At 36.0% G+C, this 16,411-nt stretch overlaps 3 protein-coding genes across 3 annotated transcripts in view; all 3 read right to left on the reverse strand.

Moving 5' to 3' along the window:
- The window catches only part of LOC100175918 (organic cation transporter protein), an 8,028-nt gene extending 7,312 nt beyond the window's left edge, over positions 1–716 (reverse strand). Inside the window, exons 1-2 of the mRNA XM_026839920.1 lie at positions 466–716; positions 178–245 (exon numbers count right to left, since the gene is read on the reverse strand). Of these exons, the coding sequence (XP_026695721.1) occupies positions 178–245; positions 466–672 (275 nt within the window). The 5' untranslated portion in view covers positions 673–716. The remainder of the gene's footprint in view (positions 1–177; positions 246–465) is intronic.
- Positions 717–3,167: 2,451 nt separating this feature from the next.
- Positions 3,168–6,848, reverse strand: LOC100175128 (ryncolin-4). Its single transcript, XM_026839919.1, has 8 exons — positions 6,828–6,848; positions 6,213–6,366; positions 5,768–5,901; positions 5,378–5,474; positions 4,930–5,026; positions 4,534–4,601; positions 4,044–4,131; positions 3,168–3,628 (listed from the first exon to the last, which is right to left on the reverse strand). Exons 2-8 carry the CDS (start codon positions 6,352–6,354, stop codon positions 3,466–3,468), a joined length of 789 nt encoding a protein of 262 aa, XP_026695720.1. The 5' UTR covers positions 6,355–6,366; positions 6,828–6,848; the 3' UTR covers positions 3,168–3,465.
- A 304-nt stretch (positions 6,849–7,152) lies between these two features.
- LOC100185315 (organic cation transporter protein-like) lies at positions 7,153–13,707 on the reverse strand. The gene is made up of 11 exons (XM_026839918.1): positions 13,433–13,707; positions 13,142–13,221; positions 12,398–12,640; positions 11,780–11,934; positions 11,021–11,192; positions 10,576–10,723; positions 10,300–10,486; positions 9,852–10,010; positions 9,465–9,573; positions 9,055–9,185; positions 7,153–8,310 (listed from the first exon to the last, which is right to left on the reverse strand). The coding sequence occupies exons 1-11, from the start codon at positions 13,673–13,675 to the stop codon at positions 8,183–8,185; spliced, it is 1,755 nt and encodes a 584-aa protein (XP_026695719.1). The 5' UTR covers positions 13,676–13,707; the 3' UTR covers positions 7,153–8,182.
- Between the last annotated feature and the right edge of the window lie 2,704 nt (positions 13,708–16,411).

The raw sequence follows: 16,411 nt of genomic DNA on the forward strand, positions 1-16,411 counted from the left end.
GATAACGACTGTCGTTTTCCGGCCACGCGAGGATAAAGTAAGTTACATTCATTCATTCATTCAAAAGTATATTAGTTGTTGCTACAAGAGTAAAGGTGTATTGTATATAAGTTGTAACTGCAATGACATAACATAATCAATGATTGCAATAACATAATGTACAACTATATCACTCACATATTACATGAAGACTTTTCACCCAATATCATCTCATTATACTCCTCCACCCATGTTATATTACAAACCTGGAAAAAATTGTAACAACATTGTAATATATGGATACCGAGTAATACGAATTTAATATACATATATAGACGACAATTTATAAATGTCAAAAAAATAAAAAGAGTTACTTGTTAATTTTTAATTTAATTTAATTTAAAATTTATCATTCTATTTTTCAATTTAAGTTAAAGTTTTTTTTAAATTTTTATTCATATAAACTTCCATTTTAAAACCGCTCACGTTCGAAATTTTATCTGCTTGTTCTGTGATGCAATAATGGGTTGGAATCATTGCTAAAAACACAGAAGACCCCATATGTGCCCCAACAAGGATATTCGGCAATGCCATCAGCAATATCAGCCATACATGGTACAATCCACAATGGCCAACATCCTCCAATGCAAGTTCTACATCAGATACCTCACGATTAGAACCAGGATTTTCCATATTTAATAAAATCTGAAATTTTCCAAAATATTAAAATAACATAGGCCTATAGTAGAATAGGAGAAGATAGGACACTTTTAGCACATAATATCTAAATATCTCTGTGTTTTAAACAATTAACAACAGTCTAAGGGAGTCGTGAGTATACAGTCTTATGATTCTTTGTTTACTTCCAAATAAGAATAGAAAATAGAAAGAAAATGTGTCCCATCTTCCCCCTACCCTACTTTATACATCTTCTCAATAAATGAGTATTGTCATCACTTTGACTTTTTCTTCCAATTAGATAGTTAATGTTCTGACACTAAACACTATTCCTGCTTTGTTTTTTATTATTTTGCTTCAATTTGTTAATGTGCGTTAGAGCATAAACAGAACCAGATTCTGTAGCAATTGGCTAACTCTGGCCTAAATCCCAGGTCTCATGACATACCTCACTGTAGAACCTCACCCATATAGAATACAATGTACATATACAATGTTGGGGTAATGGACCAACTTTGGCCAAAATCCCAAGTACCCTGTCATGCCTCACTGTAGGACCTCACCTGTATAGAATAGAACATTGATTTGGATGCCTATATATTCTAACCTATACTGTGATAATGAATCAACTCAGGCCTAACTCTTAGGTCCCTTGTCATAGGCCCTCACCCATATAAAATACAATAACTCGGGTGTTAAATCCTAAGAGAAGCTTCTAGCCCCGAGATGTGACAAACAAATTTAAAGAGGTTAAACTTTAAAGGAACTGCTTTAATCTTTTATGGCAGGTTTCAATTGGCACACACATATGAAGTGATAAACATTATATTATATCCTGCACACAATAAGGTTTTGTTTGTTTTTTAAAGTCATAAAAGTCCCCATGTCCCTGTACAACCTTATGACTGAGTCTTTCTTTGCATAACTTAATTGAAAAAAAGCTAAATGTACTGACCAATAGTTGAGTTATAACATGGATGTCTTCTTATACACCAGACACACATAGTGTATTCATACACCTCATGCTCACTGTCAAGTTATAACATGGGTGTCTTCTTATACACCAAACACACAAGGTGCATTCATACACCTCATGCTCACTGTCAAATTATAACATGGGTATCTTCTTATACACCAGACACACATGGTGTATTTATACACCTCATGCTCACTGTCGAGTTATAACATGAGTGTCTTCTTATACACCAGACACACATGCACTGGCGTAAAGTTACGGGGTTGCAGGGTTGCCTGGCAACCCTTTGATTTTCTCCATACTAATAATGCGTAAGGAATTACGTTCGACCAAACGAAGACGCCATTATTACTGCGAACAAACTTCATTTACGTTCGTTAAAATATGTCAATACCGATGCGTCATTCACGACACAAACGCATTCAACTGGTATTTAAACTCCTGTTTGCTAAATAATTCACGTTTGAATCGCTATTGTGACGTCAGTAATCAACGTGTGAATCGCTATTATGTCGTAATCAATTGCCAGGTTCAAACAACCGCTATTATGATGCAATGAATCCACGTGTGAATCCCTACTATTTCGTAATAAATATGCTGCTTGCCTGAGTAAAACATTGCATATAAATATAAAGCAGTGTTGGAAACGTTTTAGGCAGTTTATTTCCGCGATATTTTGTTCTGGAAACCTACTATTTCCGACGGACGGGTCTTCGTTTGTAAGATAACCACACACTCGTGCGGGCTTGACGAAAGGCGCATGCGACATAGCTACTGTGACGTCACTCGCCAGGCAATCGGATTCGACCGTTTCTCATTACACGGACTCGCCGAACGCGCGTAATTTTAATTTGTCTCATCCCTACGTAATTCTGATTACGTTTACGTTTGTATGAGCTTTTACAAAGCACATATTTAAAGGGTTGCAAACCGAAAACAAAGAGTTGCAAACCGTTTTTTTTTCTTCCTTTTTTTCTGGTTTTTGCAACCCTAACGTTTAGTAAAACTTTACGCCTATGCACACATGGTGTATTCATACACCCCATGCTCACTGTTGAGTTATAACTATGTGTCTTCTTATACACCAGACACACATGGTGCATTCATACACCTCATGCTCACTGCCAAGTTATAACATGGGTATCTTCTTATACACCAAACACACATGGTGTATTCATACACCTCATGTTCATTATCAAGCGAATATTATCGTAACCACATTGTAAACAGTTAATATTTAACTACCAACTCTAAACCGTTATAGAAGACATTATAACAACTTTCCAATAAGCTTTAAACATTGTTGTCGATGTTACCATTGTGGGTGAATGTGCCAGGACAAAACACTCAGCAGTAAAACATATTTTCCCACAGACTAAAATAAGTGGTAACTAGTAAGTGGGAACGAGGTGTATGAAACAGAATACCCGGTTTTATAATGACTGTCACTGCCCTGCGAAGATAACAAGTTACATTCATTTGAAAGCTGGAGTCAAGTAGCAAATAAAGTTTTGTAATTTATATTTTATTGATACATTGATTTATAAAATTTTATACAAGTTATAATAATGCGAATTACAATAAACTTAATACTTACCAAAGTTTAAAATTAATTTATTTTACATGATAAAGATCTTATAAATTTTATAAGATATCTATAGAAATAGTTACTTATTTTAAGAAGGTGTTATAAGATCTTTACGGTCTTGGTTTCTATAGCAACATATATAAGATCTTTACATAGGTTTATAAAGATCCTATATATTCCTACTTTATTTCACACGATATAAGATCTTTATGGCTTGGTCACTATAGCAACAGTTATAAGATCTCTATAGTGCTGGTCTGATTTTCATCTCAATAAACTTAAGACCATAGAATTCATCTTGGAATGGATAATAACTCGCCACGGAATCTTCGTACCATTCACATGGGGAGTACGGGCCGTTTAAATTGGCGTCACCACAGTTGCCACGGTACCACCATCCAGTAGTTCTGTGGGTATACGTTTAATGCTTTCAAGTTACAAGTTACAAAGTGGTATTTTTCGATGAATATTTTGTTGTTTTGTGGGTATAAGTTTAACGTTGGAGGTGGTGAATGAATGGAACTTATTTATCCTCGCATGGCGGAGTAACGCCACTCGTTATAACACGTGTGTTCGGTTCCATACACCTCGTGCCTGCTTACGAGTTACCACGTTTGTAACTTATTTATCCTCGCACGGCAACCACACTCGTTATAACACGGGTGTTCTGTTTCATACACCTTCTGCCCGCTTACGAGTTACCATGTATGTAACTCCATGTATGTAACTCTATGGATGATTGTTTTTAAATTTTGTATATGGCTGATACTTTATTAGACAACTCATAGATTGTATTAAAATTAAAAAACATCACACCCTTACCTGTGGGTTGCGCAATGAAGATGGAATTTATCATTATCTCTGTCCTTTGTTGAGAAATAAGCACCATTGTTTACAGATAATCCATCGCCTGTGTTATGGAAATTATGAATGGTTAAATTTGGCATAACTAATGTATATTCAGGGTGGGGAAAGATGGGACATTGTTTCATTGTATATTTTATCGTCCAATCTGGTAGTAAACAAAAAACATTTAAAAATTATAAACCGTATTCTCATGACTCCCATAGACCGTTGTTAATTGTTTAAAAATCGATCAGAATACTTGGATATTATGTGCTAAAGGTGTCCCATCTTACCCCATCATACCATTTTATAATTTTCATTTATCTCTTCCAAAGAAGATCAAATTATTTAAAACAACAAAGAAAAGGACGGTAGAGCCAAAACAATTATTTAAATATAAGATATCTATGTCATGATTATTATAAAATAATTATTTTATGATTAATATAAGATATCTATGTCAAACCTGCTGTTCCGTTATAATCTTCAATTTGAAGTTTAAAAAGTGCTGACTCACCTCCCACTCGGAATGACCTGGCAAAATTGTAGAAGATATTTCATGGATATGGCAGTTAGAAAAGGTGTTATTTAACAAAGTTATATGTGTTGTAATTTGTAATCAGGCACGAGGTGTATGAAACAAAACACCTATGTTATACGGAATATTGTTGTCTTGCCATGCGAGAACAACAACGGTGCATATTTTCTCATTTCATTGGGAAGTAAACAAAGAACATACAAAGACCTATAAAACCACATCCACACGACTTCCATTGACCGTTGTTAATTGTTAAAATACGATTAGGATATTTGGATATTATGTGCTAAAGGTGTCCCATATTACCCCACAAAAATACCTTACCCATATGTAGCATATTTGTTGACATCATTACAATCTTTCATATCAATACGCAGCTCATAGTTTTGCTCACGGGTTAAGAGGTGCATGTTATGGAGACCTGGTGTATTTAAATTTTATAGAATGAGAACAAATAACTCGTAAGCGGACACGAGGTGTATGAAACAGAACACATGTGTTATAACAACTTTCGTTGCCCCGCCACTCAAGAATAAATCAGTTACATACATGGTAACTAGTAATCAGGCACGAGGTGTATGAAACAGCACACCTGTGTTATAACGACTTTCGTTTTCCAGCTATTGGACGATAAATAAGTTACATACGAGGTAATTCGTAAGTTGACATGAGGTGTATGAAACAGTTTCCCCGCCACGCAAGAATAAATTACATTCATTTATTTCAGATACAGTCACTTGGAAAAACATTACAGTATATTACATTAACTTACCAATCCAGAAATCTGATGACATTTCCCCAAACCCAAACTTATAATCTGCCCAGTTTCTGTAAAAGTCAACCAAGCCATCTTGTCTTCTTTGGATGACCTATTGAAGTTTAAGCAGGTGTAATCTCAGTGGTAACTTTTGGGTTGTCTAAATTGTCAGCCATACAACAACAAAATGCACAAAGTTACTTATGTGTTAACTCATAAGCTGGCACGAGGTGTATGAAACAGAACACCTGTGTTATAACGACTGTTGATGCCTCGTAATGAGAGGATAAATTAGTTACATATGTGGTAACTTAAGTTGCCGAAGCTATTGCAGTGTGTGGATAAGCATGCGTGACAAAATTTGAATTTAGATAACAATACTATTATGATGCCATAATAACTCACAATCCATCCACCATTGTCAGTTGTGAGGTCACAGTACACCTTCATTGTTTCTCCATTACTAAAGATCTTATATATTCCATTGTTTGTGTATCCAAGGTTCAAAATATCTTGGCAATTTTGTGGAGGGGTTATTTCTGAAAAAAGTTAGAAATCTTTTATTATTGAGTGTTTTTTTTCATGTTTTTAAGTGTGGCTGACAATTTAGACAACCCATTAGTGACCACTGAGTTAGAGCAACTACTGTTAAGTGTCTTGTACACATATGCCCACAATAGTAGCAACACCAAGTCTTGAACCTAAAATCTTTTAGTTAAATGCTGGCCTGTTACTAACTGTGCCGCGATGCTGGAAAAATGACAACGAAAGACGTTATGGTCCCATGGCATGCCTCACTGTAGGAACTCACCCATATACAATAGAATCAACAAGACACACACATACATACCAGCATTATCACAAGTTCTGTTTTCCAGGAAGGCAATCCTGGCTTCAAGTTTTGCAATAAGTTTAATGCATTGACTGGTTGGTATACTTAATGCTGGGCCCACAAGAACAAGGAACAGAAGATATTTCAACGCCATCTGCATTTTGTGCTTTTCCTATTAAAATAGATACATGAATGAATGTAACTTATTTAAAGTGATGGGGCATGACAGTCGTTATAACACGCGTATTTTTTTTTCATACAAATTACTATTAAATTTAGATACCCTTCAAATACAACAGCGAATATCAAGTTAATTAAAACAACAAGACAAGTGGCAGCAACGAAATGTGCAACAAAAAAATAAACTTATTGGTATATATATAGCATACCTTCAAAAACACAAGGACAGTCCAATCGCTAGCTAACTGCAATATCTATAGTGAGCTTGCAGACGACTTTTATCTTATAAACGTGCTGCAATTAACTTTTAGCAAGCATGTGTGAGGTTAACACAAGTTTGGTCGGTAATAATTTACAGGGTAATAAACGTTTATTAGTTTGCTTTGTGGTAAAAGCAGTTAAAACACTTAGAAAGTAACCATGTACACGTAACTTGGGTTGAATGTAACTCATCTTATCCTCGCGTGACCGAAAAACGACAGTCGTTAAACATTTTCTGTTTTAAACACCTTGCGCAAGTTTAGAAGTTGCCAAATATGTTACGTTACTGCGCTAAGCAACAGTGGTAAGCGCGCCTGCCTGTAACCCAGAGGTAACAGGTTCGAGGCTCACCGATGATACCATTCCGGTCGCATGTGTCTTTGGGCAAGACAATTTAGGGCAATTACTCCAACCCAGTAGTCACTAATGGGTTGTCTAAATTGTCAGCTATTAATAAAACACCAAAAAATAGTCTGTTTTATATACACTATCTAACCTAATCAAAAATCCACACGTATTCTCAATTGCTTGTATTTTCTATTATAAACCAAACAATATTTCAGCACCTACCTTCCACAGTACACTGAAAAGTCATATTCACATGTTTTGTAACTGCTAGCAAAACGTAACACACAATTCTCAAAGAAGTAAAATGCAACGCAAATAAATAAAAGCATGGTAAGAATGGAAAGCGAATTACAAACACTCGTTATTTCAAGATTTAAATTTAAAAGTTGGGTCATAGTTAGATAACAAACTAATTAAAATGTTTCAACAATTACCGGTTTAGTTTTAGTAGGTGGGAGGAAATTATAAAAAGTTTCTATTTTTCGACATAAGGTCCAACAGTTAGGCACGCCAGAGAACCTGGGATTTAAGCCAGAGTTGCCATACTAAGATAAAAATTATAATATTAGCACAAAGAATAATAAGTATAAACACTCGCACACAAACACTACGTCTTTATTGGGCAGCCATGTATATTTTATATGGGTGAGGTCATACATTGAGGTATGCTGTTGTATCTAGGATTTAGTACAGAAATGGCCCATTACGGTGAAATAAGTTAGGGTATATAGACTTCTACGTTCGGGTTAAGTTCTATATCGGTGAGGTGCTAATAGTAGGCCAGGGGACCAGGGATTTAAGCCAGAGATGAAGCCTTTAGTGAGACACGTCATGGGACCTGGGGTTTAGGCCAGAGTTGGTCCATTACTACAACATTGTATATGCACATTCTATTCTATATGGGTGAGGTCCTACAGCGAGGCATGCCATGGGACCTGGAATTTAGACCAAAGTTGGTTCATTACCCCAACATTGTATATGCACATTCTATTCTTATATGGGTGAGGTCCTACAGTTAGGCATGCTATGAGATTTTGGCCAGAGTTGGCCCATTATTCGCAAAAAAGTACAAAGTACGGTTAGCTGGAACTTGCATTTGGAACACTAATTTGGGCAACCAATATCCCACAGTGTATAGAACGTTTAGTTGGAAGAACTGAGGTATGGGACCAAACAACATATGGGAGTGAACAGACTGCTCAACTATTTTTGCATAAGCATTGTTGGATTACGGTGCGGTTTCGTCTCGTATATAAATCTTCTGAATCTTTTACTGTCTCCGGTAGTTTGGTTCCTTTGGTTTCAGGTAACAACACTATAAGGAACCCTATGGCAAAAGGTAATGTTACTGTAATGGTAGGGGGTTTAATAGTGCTGGTGCAGGAATACACATACCTTATGTATTATTACACCATATGCGTTTCATGTATAATCAAACAGTAAAACTAGCAGTGAGCATTAAGTGTATGTCATATATGAATACACCATGTGTGTCTGGTGGATAGGAAGACACCAATGTCATAACTCGACAGTGAGCATGAGGTGTATGAATACACCATGTGTGTCTGGTGTATAGGAAGACACCCATTTTATAACTTGACAGTGAGCATGAGGTGTATGAATACACCATGTGTGTCTGGTGTATAAGAAGACACCCATGTTATAACTTGACAGTGAACATGAGGTGTATGAATACACCATGTGTGTCTGGTGTATAGGAAGACACCCATTTTATAACTTGACAGTGAGCATGAGGTGTATGAATACTATGTGTGTCTGGTTTATAACAAGACACCAATGTCATAACTCGACAGTGAGCATGAGGTGTATGAATACACCATGTGTGTCTGGTTTATAAGAAGACACCCATGTTATAACTCGACAGTGAGCATGAGGTGTATGAATACACCATGTGTATCTGGTGTATAAGAAGACACTCATGTTATAACTCGACAGTGAGCTGTGAGCATGGGGTGTATGAATTCACTATGTGTGTCTGGTGTATAGGAAGACACCCATGTTATAACTCAACATGTATGAACACACACATGTATTAGACCAAACTATGTACCTGCTACCAGAGCAATAGTTCCAAATGTAAGATACGGAAGAGTTGTGTTTATTTGTCCCAGCATTAATATTAACAATGAGGTAAGGCCACCAATCCTAGCAAAGCCACTGCATATGCCGACTCCATTCCCCCTGAGGATAAATATAGTTATATTTTATAATAAGTAAATAAACGAATGAGTGTAATTTACTTTATCCTCCTGTGGCTAGAAAACAATAGACGTTAAACAGAAGTGTTGCTTCATGAACCTCGTGCCAGCTTAGGAGTTACCATGAATAGAATTAGTTTTATTTGATTTAGGCAAAAGAATAAGTACCGGACTAAGGTTAGATTCACAAAATTTAATACAGCTCCCAATTCTTATGAATAAAATAAATTCCTGTGAATTAAGTTAACACCTTAATAGTTACCGGAGAGGGGTGGGGTATAGTTCCACAGTGTAAAGATAGATTGTACTGAATATAGCAGTTGCACAAAACTTTCCAATGAGATATAATGTTGTATCCACAGCTTGGTAACCTAAAGTGTGTGTTATAATGAATAGCGTATGTGGTACCAAGTACCTTTCATTTATTTAACTTTAAACATCCTCAGTGTTAGATGAGACAAGTTTCTAGCTGGTCTTTATATAACACTCACTCTTGAGTCATCTAACACTGAGGATGGTGCAGTTTCAGTTAATCAACTTTAACCATCCTCAGTGTTAGATGAGATAAAGAGTGAGTGTTACAAGTACCAAGCTGGTCTTTATATACAATTAGTTACCCAAAATGACCCAACAAACAAAAAACAATTACCTTCCGGCACTAACACCATTGCAACTAGTGCTACACCACATACAGTGTTTCCCAAACAAACTGTTGGCCTTCTTCCCCATAATTTGATGAGCAACACTGCTCCAAAGTTGGCGGGTATCTCAACAAGGCCGGACAGGAAGAAATTTAGAAACGGGTCGCCTGGAAATATGACATTTTATGCTTACTGTTGAGTTATAACAAGCTTGTCTTTTTATACATTAAATACACGTGTCCTTTGCCAAGACACCAAATAATATTAAGTGCCACCAGTGGTAAATCGTAAGTGGACCTGAGGTGTAGGAAACAGAACACCCATGTTATAACGACGGCGTCTTGTCAAGCAAGGTTAAAAAGGTAACATACATCAAAATTAAGCTGGCACTAAGTTTATGAAACGGATTGTGTTATAAATAACAACAAAAGATAAATAAGTTACATTCATTCATACCTGCTAATGAACTTGTGTTAAGAGTAAGACCATAATATATACAAGTGACCGCGAACCAGTTGTAAAAGAAAATAAACGATATTTTTCTTAAGACAGGATTCCTGAATATTGTTACAGTGTTGCCAGATTCGTTTCCTTCAACAATAACTTCACCAGAATCGTTGTAGGGAACACTGGGGCTGGATTTCTAAAATTGGGATCAAATTTATAAGAAAGTTGATTAAATGAAACTGCACCATTCTCAGTGTTATACACAAGCAAACACATAACTCCTACCTTTAATATAGGAGTTGTATTTTTCTCTAAAACTTTCAAGACATTTTTCAAAATATGATCATCTTTTTTTGTGAGTTGGCGGAAAACATTCAATCCTTCGTGTGATCGCTTCTTGGACACTAGCCAACGGGGCGACTCAGCAGAAACACTATAACATGATGTGTGATGTCATAATATATTGATTAAGAGTATGGTATAATACATTGTACATAGGCCTGCCCTTTTTATGTTTTTTTGGACAAAATTTGGGGTGACATTGTTAAATATCGTATATGCACATTCTATTCCATATGGGGGAGGTCCTACAACGTGACATGCCTTGGGACCTGGGATTTAGGCCAGAGTTTGCCTATTACCCCAAAACCTAGGATGCTACCTGACCAGTTGAAAAATATACTATTAAATAATTAAAAATAAATATTAAATAATATCAAACAGAACATACCATAGGTATATAACAAGTAAAAGTGCAAGGGGAACAGCAATGATATAATTAAGGAACACCCATCTTCTTTCTAAATATCCAAACAAAGCAAAAAACATGAAACCGAATGAAAATGTGGCGTGGATCGCTTGCCCGAATAAAACACGATATTTCTCCACCATGATTTCCATCGCTGTAAATAGGAGGTAAGGTTAATTTATATTGAATATTATGGTATTAATATGATACAGTGAGGTGGGGTAAGATGGGACACAAGGTTTATGAATTGACCTAACAGACAAGAATAAAAGGTTATGTTCGTTCAAAGGGTAATAATGTTTATAAATACAGTCCGTTATTAGTTTAGTTAGTTAAGCCTAAGGTCATTAAATGCAGATTTCTGTGGATATGAGCATACTATTTATATATATGAAGTTAGTTAAGACAAACTGCAGTTTGCAGGCAATTACATAAGAAACAATCACCCACAAAGTCACATACGTGGTAACTTGTAAGCTGGCACGAAATGTATGAAACAGAACACCTGTGTTATAACGAATTCCGTTGCCCCGTCATGAAAGGATAAATAAGTTTTATATGTAGTAACTTATAGGTGGCCACGAGATGTATAAAGCAAAACATCCGTGTTATAACGACTTCCGTTGCCCTGTCATAAGAGGATAAATAAGTTTATCGACTGTTGTTGCACAGACAAAGAGAAGGACGTTCGTTCATTTAATCACCCAACCATTAATTAAACACAATTAAACTTTAACTTACCATAAACGTATCCAGACACACACAAGCCAATAGAAGCGAGACCAACCACCATTCTCACTACTGAGAATAACCAATAATCTTTAACTATCGAACTCAATATAGCAGATACTAGCAATGCTAACAAACATATAATGAAGAGAGGTCGTCTGCCAAACCTGGAAAAAAAATTTGAATAAACGAATGTAACAGAAGGTATTAAACAGATATCTAACAGAAGTTATGATAAAAGTTTAGGAAAACAAATGAATTTAAAATGAATGTATTAAAAAGATCTGTTAAGACCACTACTATTCTTATATGGATTTATACGTGCCACACTGTAGGACCTAACCCATATAGAATAAAACGTGCATATACAATGTTGGGGTAATGGGCCAACTCTGGCCTAAACCTCAAGTCCCATGGCATGCTTCACTGTAGGACCTCACCCATATAGCATAGAACGTGCATATACAATGTTGGGGTAATGGGCCAACTCTGGCCTAAATCTCATGATTCCGTTAAGCACCAATCTGGAGGGCCCATATCAAACTTTTTATTTGCCAATTTGACACTTTATAAATAAGACAATATGTATATCTACTTCTACATACATAACCTACATATTATATAGGTTACCTGTCTGAGCAAATCCCAACCACTAATGCACCAATCAGCACCCCAAACATCAATAACATCTGAGACACATTAGTTTTCCATGTGTTACTGCACACAAGGTTAAAGTCAGATATTATCGTCGATTGAAATACAGATTGATCGTAACTCCACGCTTCGCATGGTTCGATATGACCACTTGGTGGGAGAGGAGAGCTACTCGACCAAGATGAGCAACTCATGTTAAGCAGATACTCGTTGGTGAACCTGGGTATGAATCATCGATTGAATGAATGAAACTTAGTTTTCCTCGCAAGGAGAGGTAACGACAGTTGTTTTGGTGTTTTGTTTCATACACTTCATGCTCACTGTTTAGTTATAACATAGGTGTCTTCTTATACGCCAGACACACATGGTGTATTCATACACCCCATGCTCACTGTTAAGTTATAACATAGGTGTCTTTTTATACACCAGACAAACATGGTGTATTCATACATCTCATGCTCACTGTCGAGTTATAACATAGGTGTCTTCTTATACACCAGACACACATGGTGTATTCATACACCTCATGCTCACTCTTGAGTTATAACATGGGTGTCTCCTTAATGTTCTTATACACCAGACACATATAGTGTATTCATACACCTCATGCTTACTGTTGAGTTAGTGTATTCAAACACCTCATGCTTACTGTTGAGTTACAACATGGGTGTCTTCTAATACACCTATATCTAACAACTTGATCTAATAAAGCATATCTACCTGGTGCATTTCGAAGTTTTATTCTTCACCACTGGACTGCTCTTCATGGTTTCCGTTTCTGTCCAGTTGATATGACATTTCTATTAAATAACAAAGTTGAAGTTTGTGCAGTGGCTTAGTGGAAATGTGGTTGTATAGTAACCAAAGGACTTAGTTTCGATGCTGATAGAGACAGCAGACAGATATATATTTCCTTCAAATGAAACATACTTGGGCAGGGTAGCCTATTTTTTAAGTTCAGCCCAAGTTTGCCCATTTAAATGAAAAGTAAATAAAATAAAACCACAGTACCTCTGATACCAAGTCCATGGTCCCAGAATCCACTATGCATTGATGGTCCATCTTGGCAGCAAGAAACACCACGCCACCAATATGCATTGCCCCAAACATAATCACAATATACATTGTAACGAATATGGCAATCGATCGCGCGTTAAAACACCCAGTTTTCTCCAAAATTTCATCGAAATTGTTTTCAAATATGAGAATTTCATTTTCAGTAAAAACAGCAGAAGTTTTGTTTTTTTTACCCATTTTAATTAGCAATTAATTAACTAAAATTAACAATTAACAACTGTAAACGAAAAATAAGATTATAAAAACATGTAAACTGTAGAAATGGTAATATAATTAGACCTATAGCTCCTATCACTTATAAAAACGTCAGTAACTAAAAATGACGTATCTAAAAAATGAAACTGGTTTTATGCGTGATTATTTTACCTCAAATCCTGATTAATTTGAAATGTTTGTTTCTTAAGCTTCTAGGAACGAACATAGCGGCGCACCTGTCAACAAACGTGCTCGAGATCATGTGTGTTGGTGTAAATATAAAGTTACATGCCTTATCGGACTTTGCCCGACCGCGGCGGACTTTAAACTTAAAGCTTGAAGCATGACTCAAAAATTGCCGCCGGCAAAATTCAGCGAAACGGCGAAACTATCGTAGCGCGGCCGGAACTAAACCGCTACCAACTTTTGTGTCGTAACAAACTATATACACCGCAAGGACAAGGTCCAAAGTCCCAAAGTCTGCGCCAATCATGAAAATTGTGGGCGTGCATAGTACACGCCTACTTTCCAAGAAAAAACATGGTTTACGTGGGCTAAAAGCAATAAAAGTCATTTTTGATGTGCTGTCAGAGTTAATTATTTGTTTACGCTTTGCTTTGTTGTATATGGTATAATAAACGTTGTTTTTATAAATTATGAATTTCAGTCAGATTTAAATGCGGATTTTAATAGACGGGTTTCAAAGATAGTGCAGTTAGTACTAAAACACATGTAAACACTACATAAATACTTATAGCGGGTAAAAAATTAGCACAAAGAGGAAAAATTAACTTTCAAAAATGAAAACCGCTAATGATAATTTGAAAACGTGACGTAATAATTACGAGAAATCGATTTCTATAGTTTTAAACCAAAGTATGCTTTTTTGCATAGTGATGACTCTGATTGAATTTATTACATTAGGAGATCATAAATGGAAGTTATGGTTATGATTTTTGCTAATAATTAAGTAAAAACCTAAAATATTTGAACTAAAACTTACACAAGCCCGCACCCAACTTAACGTTATCCGACTTCGTAACGATCGGTTGACAACTCGGTTTATGAAACGAACAAACGACGAGTGGCATCAAGCTACAGATAACCTTCCGTGGGAACATCCGACTACAGGAGAACTCGTCCCAAACAGAGCAAATAGGAGGGCTGTTGTAGCATAAACCACAATAACAGAAAAGCGTGTTTTACACTAAAAAGTGGCGTTAGTTCGACAAACTAGCGGACTTGCTTAAAAAACTCAACATGTGTCGCTCAATCATAAACATAGTTGTCACCAGATTAAAACATAAATATAGGCATAGTCGTTAATATAAAAGTAAATGTTGCACTTTAAAAATAAAAGATAACACACAGACTTTCAGTTTACTACAGTTTCTAAGATGCAGACAATTTTCATAATACACCATTTCTTATAAAAAGCTGTTTGCGACATAATTACATTTAAAACTAATCATTCTACAGTAGCTACACTGTCTTGAGAATAGTAGACTTACAACTATCCTCTTGACATTTGCAGCTGTTTAAATAATTAAGGTCCATTGAGGTCATTAGCAGCTATTGCAAACAAAATTGTACACAGTACAACTGTCCAATGGCATTATGTTTTTAAGCATTAGTAAAACCTGGGGTGACATTGATAAAAGCAGTTACACCCATAGTTGTCAAACATAGGGAGCCTCATTGATTAATGTAGTGAATGCAATATACTTAGGCTCTGCTTGTTTGTATAGACACCTAACAGCAGGGTAAAATCTGGGGTTACATTGTTAAAATACAGTTACACTCATAGTTGTCAAACATAAGGAACCTCATTGATTAATGTGGTGAATGCAATATACTTTGGGTCTGTCTGTTTGTATAGACACCTAACAGCAGGGTAAAATCTGAGGTGACATTGTTAAAACACAGTTACACTCATAGTTGTCAAACATAAAGAACTTCATTGATTAATGTGGTAAATGCAATATACTTTGGGTCTGTCTGTTTGTATAGACACCTAACAGCCGGGTAAAATCTGGGGTGACATTGATAAAAGCAGTTACACCCATAGTTGTCAAACATAAAGAACCTCATTAATTAATGTGGTGAATGCAATATACTTAGGCTCTGCTTGTTTGTATAGACACCTAACAGCAGGGTAAAATCTGAGGTTACATTGTTAAAATACAGTTACACTCATAGTTGTCAAACATAAGGAACCTCATTGATTAATGTGGTGAATGCAATATACTTTGGGTCTGTCTGTTTGTATAGACACCTAACAGCCGGGTAAAATCTGAGGTGACATTGTTAAAACACAGTTACACTCATAGTTGTCAAACATAAAGAACCTCATTGATTAATGTGGTAAATGCAATATACTTTGGGTCTGTCTGTTTGTATAGACACCTAACAGCCGGGTAAAGTATCTGAGGATAAATAGATTAAAATACAGTTACACTCATAGTTTTCAAACACATAAGGAACCTCATTGATTAATGTGGTGAATGCAATATACTTTGTCTGTCTGTTTGTGTAGACACCTAACAGCAGGGTAATATCTGGGGTGACATTTAAAATGAGTACACTCATAGTTCCACCACCCCAAGTCAAAGTAATCCGTTCAACCCATAAAAGACTTAGAGATGAGTTTTCTGAATGCAAAGATTTTTCCAAAGTATGGAAAAAACATTGTAGCGACAACCAGGGTTTGAAGAAATA

Source organism: Ciona intestinalis, unplaced genomic scaffold (genome assembly GCF_000224145.3).
Source record: "Ciona intestinalis unplaced genomic scaffold, KH HT001071.1, whole genome shotgun sequence".
Lineage (NCBI taxonomy): Eukaryota > Metazoa > Chordata > Ascidiacea > Phlebobranchia > Cionidae > Ciona > Ciona intestinalis.